This window comes from Strongylocentrotus purpuratus, unplaced genomic scaffold (genome assembly GCF_000002235.5).
Source record: "Strongylocentrotus purpuratus isolate Spur 01 unplaced genomic scaffold, Spur_5.0 spur5_scaffold_3, whole genome shotgun sequence".
Taxonomy (NCBI): domain Eukaryota; kingdom Metazoa; phylum Echinodermata; class Echinoidea; order Camarodonta; family Strongylocentrotidae; genus Strongylocentrotus; species Strongylocentrotus purpuratus.
In genome coordinates, this window is record NW_022145609.1 from 14,994,236 (window position 1) to 15,002,601 (window position 8,366).

General features: G+C 38.8%; 1 protein-coding gene across 1 annotated transcript; it reads right to left on the minus strand.

Annotated features, from left to right (window-relative positions):
- Window positions 1-238: 238 nt before the first annotated feature.
- Window positions 239-8,086, minus strand: LOC100891920 (adhesion G-protein coupled receptor G2-like). Its single transcript, XM_030995769.1, has 8 exons — window positions 7,970-8,086; window positions 7,227-7,412; window positions 6,173-6,559; window positions 5,609-5,758; window positions 4,867-4,973; window positions 3,953-4,236; window positions 2,998-3,064; window positions 239-2,229 (listed from the first exon to the last, which is right to left on the minus strand). The coding sequence occupies exons 1-8, from the start codon at window positions 8,084-8,086 to the stop codon at window positions 1,551-1,553; spliced, it is 1,977 nt and encodes a 658-aa protein (XP_030851629.1). The 3' UTR covers window positions 239-1,550.
- Window positions 8,087-8,366: the final 280 nt, after the last annotated feature.

Genomic DNA, 8,366 nt, shown 5'->3' on the forward strand with positions numbered 1-8,366 from the left:
CCGCCCAGGCACCGCTCGTTTTTAGGGCATCGCTCGGTCGCCGCTGAAGTTTTAGCGCAGAGTTAAAATTTGGGCGGCGCCTGCTCACTTTTCACTCACCGCCCACAATACGCTCGGTGCCTGGGCGGTCGCCGCCCTGGCACCGACCTAATCGCCGGGCGATGCCTAAGTCCACCAGCGACCGAGCAGGCTACTGATCGGTCGGTCGCTGTTCTGATTTGTGACCATAGCTTTATGTAATATGTCTTCATTGTATAGTTTATGTTGTCCTGTACTTGTTCTTTAAATCAAAACCTGTAACCTGTACTTTTGTTTGTGTTTCCCTTTGTGTTTGAACAATATATGAATATTTATGTCAAAACAATCATCAACCTAAAAATAGAAATATCGTCATTTTATTTGCTCATCCATAAACACATTTAAAAGCAATTTGAAGACGAAAGAGAGTACGAAATCATGTCGAAGTCAAACGAATCAAAATATAGAATCATTAAAAGAGATTGTTTTAAGTACATACATGCATATATCACTTGAATAGAAATTGCCCTCTTAAACCTTTCGGGTTGAAATTCAATCATAGACCAAAGCTGCAGTTACTACAAAAGTAGTATGTAATATGCTAAATCTCAGGGCCATCGACCCTTTTCAGGAGTTGTCAACAATTACAGGAATGTGGCACCATTCCTCACGACCATTTTATTAAATAATCTCTCGATGAAAATAAAGGATCAACAACACTAGGTATTGATATACAAAAAGAAAGCGACTTAGCGCTAAAAAGAAGGATTATTCCCCGGATTATTCATAAAAGAGTCACTTCGTCATTAGAGAAAGCTAAATCAAGCCATGCGCTTATTATTCGTTTAAGTTCATAACCACAAATAAACTTACTCCTAACAGGATATTCATTAGTCACTTATGGTCCAGTCATGTAGATAATGATTTCATAATCCATTATCTGTTATAACCAAGTAGCTTGTTTTATCATATAATAATTTCGTTTAACGAAATGATACAATATAAAGGGACTGTAATGACTCGTCTCGTTCATCCTGGTCATTGAATACAATTCCCTCTAGTTGGAATCTTCCAGTATATTCTCACCCTTCATTACTCAGTTAATGACTCACATATTACATCAATAACAAACTTTATGGGAAGCCTGCCAGACCGACCTACTTCGCGGTATCGTGGCGTCTCGTCACTCCCATTACGTAATCATTAAAAGAATCCGCGTATACAACATTTTCCTGCTATACGTTGTAACGCAGGAAAAATACAATTAAACACGTCTTTGAAGTATTACAACAATAGGCTAACGTGATTTTGTTTTTGAGAATTATGTTTCCAATCAACGGGTTTAATGGGATTCCAGCATTATAGATACTTTTAATATATCTTTTACGCAAACAAAATAAATAATAACTTTATAAGGTAATTTTATTTCTTATGATAATCTCCATGATTGTCTTCAATAAATATTTCAAGTGTATTTCTTGATGCAATTCTATTTTGTAAAAGACTTCAGAAAAATATATATGATTGACATTCTATATGATACAAACTTCATAGGCCGGATCCACATCTTCCTTACCGTCAAAGGTCTTCGTTGGATCACCGCCTTTCTCGATCTTAGAGAAATCGAGGTCAGTATATTCCTTACCGGAGGACGTCGGCTTCGTCGGATCACCGCCTTTCTTGACTTGAGAGAAATCAAGGTCAGTATATTCCTTATCATCATCGAAGGACGGATTCTCATAATCATGGTCGTTTTCCGACGTCGACTTGGTCGTGGTCAAGGAGATTCCCTGACTCGTTCCTTGGTTCGCACGGGTGCTCGTTCTCGACGAGTCCTGCCCGCAACCGCACACCTTGGCCCAGTACGCGCGCACTACTGGGTTCCTCGCGCAGTAGAGGATGAAGATGAAGAAGCCTTGGAGAGAGTTGAAGACAATGAAGAGAGTTTGGGTGACCTGACTTGTGGTGTCAATCAGGGTCAGGTAGCCCGTGACCCAGGTCAAGCCGAGGAGAAGGAGGACGCTGACCGCGTTCTTGATGCGCTCGATAGACGCCTTGCGGTTGGTCCCAGCCGCGTCGCTATTAGAGGCGACGTTGGCCGACTTGATCAAGCGGCGAACCACCAAGCTGAAGATGACGATGTTTGCAAGGAGGATGATCGCTATTGGGATGAGGAGTCCACCGACCGTTGGCCACTTCTGAAGAAAACAGCTGGATAATAAACAAGATTGAAATTGAAATTTACATCTCCTTAAGAAAATTGTAAATCATTCATTCACCCTGAATATAATAAGTTGAAAATAAAAGTTGATGATATTTTCTGTACAGAGCTAATCGAAGAGAAGCTCACATGATACGTCACATTGTTGCCACTGACGATCACTTAAAAAATGCATAACTTTCCATTTTAACTGAAATCTGCTCAAACCTTAAGTAACATGTTTCTCTCATTGTTCTGCTTTTATTAAAACCAACTCAATATCAGGATGGACTTCCCCATCCCAAGGTATAAAGCAGTATATTTTCTTTAATGGCTTTGAGGGGCGCGGATCAATGATTTTGTGAGAGGATCGTGTACGTTCCCGAAAAAAAAAATCACAATTAAGTTTCGTTCACATCTTTTTTTTTAAAGACGTAAAGTGTGTAATAAGTTTCACATTTCTGTCTCTCATAACACAGAGCTCAGTGAATACACGCAAGTCCTTTGAGGCGCGCACTTCCATTTCATTCACACGTTAAAAACAAAACTCGGCGGCTTTTTGTGAGTTGCTTTCTACCGCCGTATCTGAAACGGAATTTGTTGTGAACATTATTATTGCAATTTTGCTTTCAAGGGGGAGGGAGATAGGGGGTAGGTGGGGAGGATGTCAATGACCGGTTGTACCCTAATTGTGCCCTTGCATCTTTTTACAATAGTAGATCTTATCTATTCATGTTCCTTTTAAGAATGTTTTCGAGTGTTTTTTTAGTGTAGCTTACTAGTCTGTTGCTGCATAGTTTTCTTGGGATGCCAGGCCGGTCAAGAGGACGATCAGACCGCTGACTCCTGCCATGGTATCGTAATAGAGAAACGTTTAAGAGAGAGGAGGGGACATGGAGAAAGGGGGGAGAGAGAGAGAGAGAGAGAAACGGAGAGAGAGAGAGAGAGAGGGGGGAGGGGGAAATGGGATAGAGAGAAAGGGAGAGAAACAAACAATTATTAGCAGGTTGGGATACAATCTTCCTTCCTTTTACAGTCTCAAGACTGAAACCTGAATAAATGGGTTGACTCCTGGATACCATGAAATTTGAGTTGGTTTAATTATTTCAATTTGATTTAATTTCCCTTTACAATTTCTTGTGTATTATATATTAAGTATTTAGAAACTGAATAGACTAATGATTACCAAATTTCGTGAACATTGTTTATGGCATAGTTGTTACTTTCTAACAGAAGAGTAACTCTACTTGTTTCTTACATGATACTAAAATATGAAAGTATGAACAAATTAAACAAGGGCTATATGTGGAAAAGTCTTCATTGTATCACAAATTATCATCGGTAAAATACAGGTTCAAAGTATCTGAGAAAAGAAATCTCTAAACATGATATTGTTATTGGACAGGCAAAAAAGGGGTGTGGAATTAAAAGGGAGGAACACAAAAGAGAGATGGCTCCATTGAAGGAGGGCAAAGGAAGGAGCGATTTCTAAGACTCGTCTTCAAATATATTATACTCAACAGACTTCCCTAAATAAAGGAGTGAAATAAATAACAAAAATAAAAACAAAAAATAGGCAAATTACAGAAGAACTGGGAAATGAAAGATACAAACATTGCTACAATGATGTGAGAATCAAGTCATCATTTAGAGGAGGGGATAGCGCCCCAAAACACTTCACCCTCCTCTCCGATAGGCGCCCCTATCAAATAATGTATAGAGAAGGACACTCACCCCATGCCACGATGCTGGCTTTGAGCATGAAACGAGGAATGTAAGCATCGAAGACGCGTACGACAATGAGATAGGTGTTGATTCCCTCAACGCCCATCCAGGCCATAGAGGACAGGGTGAAGAAGTGAACGAGAGCGGCGAGGATGCCGCAAGGGACGGGAGTGACTTCGGGGTAGTCGGGATGACGGTCCAATGCGCTCATGATGAGGAAGGTGAGGTATAGACCGAGAAGGGTTCCGCAGAGACACATGAAAATCTTCTGCGACTGGTGGACGTGAAGGTTCCTGTCAGAATATACAAACATACAATCAATTGAAAACAAAAGCAAATAAACAAACACAGAACACATTGTTCAGCAGCAGCAATTCAAGTATATGAATATACGAAATTAGAAACTTGCAGCAAGATCAATTTGAATCACGACAACAATCATTTTATATATACCGAATGTATGCTTTTAATGTTAACAAATGTATATTTAATTATCATGCCATTATTTTATGTAACTTTAATAAACATATTGAAAACAAATTAATTACATTAAAATACAACTACTGCCCAGACAACTGCTCCCAGAGAAAGAAAAAAAAACCAAACTATTACTCTAACTAGGGTATAGTTATTCTTTAGAATTAGTTAATGTATGAATTGTTTTGATAGCCCAGCAGGTAGTTGTCCTAGATCTTAGATACAAACATTACATCTCATTGAAGGATTCTCCTCTGACATTATATGACGGTTTACATTGTTCAAATGATTGAGACCGCGGGTAATGATGTAATTTATGTGAAGAAGAAAAAAAGGAAATAACAAAATTTGCATCATTTTCCTAAATGCAAAAGAGACCAAATTGCGACTTTATCACGTCATTCGAAATTACTCAAGAACGTTAATCATTTGTATTATGTACTTACCTGTTTGATAGATAGGTGATTAGTATAATGACTAAACACACAATAGAGATGGCACAACCGATGATGCTAATAATCCGTAACGCCTCAACACGTTCGTAATATAAATCCTAAACAAAACAAGACACAAATACATATACTTAAATGACAGCAATCAACAACAAGAACACAAGCAACAACCACAATAGCAACACCAATTATAATAAAATGGTTATGATAACCATGATGATGATGATATTGATGGTGAAAATCTTTTGAAAACGCAATAAAAGCACATTGATTTGCTGTATTTATTGTGAGAAGATAATTAGCTTAGTACTTAGCATGTTGAATAATTATTAATACTAGGTCAATATCCTCAACATATAATCATAGTTTTAATCTACCATACGATGTGAAAATGTTTCTATGATACGATGCAGAACAAATGTTACAATTCAATCATAATTCAGGTTATCAAAATTATTTTAGTGGAGCAGATATTTGTGATACCTCAACAATGCTACTAATAATACTTTTCTCTCAATGAAAACTTCGCCAACCTTCTTTAACATATATAATACGTTAACCTTGCCACGTGTCTGTACAAATTGATTAATCCTATTTTGTTTGTAAAAGGAGGCGTACCCTCCCTTTCTTTACTCTCTCTAGCTTATACCCCTTTCAAACTGGCCTGATTTAATCGGTATTTTCATCGGTGTGACTCCGATAGAAGCACTATGAAAGGGGTATTAGTGCAACTTACCATCAATACCGCGAAATTCGTCAGATGATCGCAGCTGCATGTTATTTCACCATTAACTGATCCTGACGTAATCTGTTGACATCCTCTCGATGACCAATCAAGTGTGTCCTCGAAGTCCCAGAACACACATACGGGATTTTCAAAGCCAGACTAAGTACAAGCATAATCATTTGGAAGATATAGATATTATTCAACATAATCGCAAATACTTACGACAATTCAATTCATGGCCAATTTCAATATCTTATTGTATTACTCGGAATATTTAACATGACAACTACCCCCTTTGGATAGTACTGTTGTCCCGGGGTAGTTGTCCTAGAGGATGGTTGTCCTAGCGGGAGTTGTCCGGGGGGTAGTTGTCCGGGGGTTGTTGTCCTAGGGGGTAGTTGTCTGGGGGTAGTTGTCCGGGGGTAGTTGTCCCGGGGGGTAGTCGTCCTAGAGGTTGGCTGCCCTAGAGGGTAGTTGTCCTAGGGGGAAGTTGTCCTAGGGGGTTGTTGACTGGGGGTGGTTATCCTGGGATGAATGTCCAGGGGGTAGGTGTCCTAGAACCGTATTTCTTACCTGAATAGGTGTGTACTTAAATACGATGTTCTCCCCCAAAGTCGCCATCTTCTGTCCCCCGAGCGTCAAACCAATAACCAATGAGTTCACGGTCTGGTTGAAACTACTCTGCCCGTCGTTGGTCCTTCGGATACGCTGCGAAGAGAACAATAACGGTGTCCTAAAAACGCTGAGGGCCACTCGCACCCGTGACTCGCTCCCGACTTCGTTGCTGAGGTTGTTCAGGACAGAAGAGGGAATGCTGACACGAGTTCCTGTGAGGATCTCTTCCTGGACGATGCTGTCTCCGGCTTTGAGCGTGATGTTAGCCTGCCTTAGATCTGAGGAGGTGCTACTAGCAGATACGGTCAACCCCGACAAAAAGTCAGCCGGTTCGACACTCGTCACCTGAATCAAAAGAAACCTCATCTATATGAAACAATCGATTCTATTTTATTTAAATACTTTTTCAAATCCATTGAAATTTGATGCCTAGATACTTGCTACAATTATGGATACCGTGTAAATTTCCCTATACGTGATTTGAATTGTAAAAATAATTTAAACAGAAATATGGCGCCATACAAATGACAAGAATAACATTCATTATCATCATCAGCAAGAACGAAATCATGAACAGCATCATCACTATCAACAACAACAATAACTTAATGATAATGAAATAAAACACAATCACTATCATCATCTTCAACAACAATATATCACATTGAATTATGAAGAGATATAGGCAAAGCTGCAGAAATCCTATTAGTTTCTACACAAATTAATTAGTCATCATGCCCCTGTGACGCCAGTAGACATATTTTCTACCCTCGTTGCGCAAGCTTGGTCGGGGAGGAAAATCTGTGGGCCATGGTTTTAAGATAGTTGTGTCTAAATACCCTGGCAACCAATCTAGCACAGAGAATGTTTTCAATATTTGCCCCCCTTTTGCATATGAATGTACTGTTTTATCCTAATTTATGTAATAACACTATTCAAATCCCACGGGAATAGAGAAAATGTTGATATAAAACAATTGCATTCATTTGAGTTTGAGGAAGTATCATTATACCTGTACAGCTACATTCATCTCAAATGCGGTATAACTTTGTCCATCCGATATGTCAAGATTGTTAAGCTGTTCTTCAAAACTTTCCAGGATTTGAGTGATCGCTCCAGTATTTTCTTCCACCGCGGAAAGTTCTTCTTCATCTTTCTCTGCGAAGTTGCTGATGATGGTTGCAGTAAGAGTAGTGATCTGTTGTAATGGAACGATAGTAATTATTTAAAAAAAAATCATTGCATAAGGAAAAGTGAACCGCCATTCTTATTGTTGTCATTTATTATCATAATTTTCCTAGTTTTTGCATTTCATTGCATTTTCCGTTACATTTGTAAACTCTCATTTTGCTAACTACGAAACACAAGACATGCACGAAACTGAAAAGCGTATCCTTCAATCACACCAGGTTTTCACCAGAGGCCGATTCAGATACTGCCCCCGCTCTCTATTTCTCTCTCTCTTTCTCTATCTCTCTCTCTCTCTCTCTATATATACCCATACGCACATACACACAAACACACTTATATATATATATATATATATATATATATATATATATAGAGGGCTACATAAAACCATACACACACACCCCCACAAACACACACACACATTTATATATATATATACATCATTGGGGGCAACTCTCATTAGGCGTTTTCCTATGTATTCCATAATCCAACATCCGTGACTGTTATATTTTATATATAATATGGTATTTATTTTATATATAATATGGTATTTATTTTACTCGCCCCAGGGTCGCCACTTTGTAGGGCTGTACTGTTGCTGATGATGTTAGCTATTTTGACAATGTCTCCTTCGTCTATCTCCATGTCTGAGACCTTTACCACGACCTCTAACACTTCCATCACTGTCTCATTTGTTACTCCTTTCTGAAAATAGATTAATGAAAAAACATTTTGATAGCTACGGAAAAACTCTTAATGGTTAGGGGTTTAATAATTTACCAACATTTGATAGCCTACACATGCTAAAGAGCCAATCAACCAAAGGCAGAAACTGCAGACCTACTTTTGACGTCGTGTTGTAATTTTCTGTCCGTTTGTTATATCAAACAATACACAACATGACACCTAACACATCCATTCACATTCTGAGACAAAGGAAAATTGTGGTGTTTGGCCATCC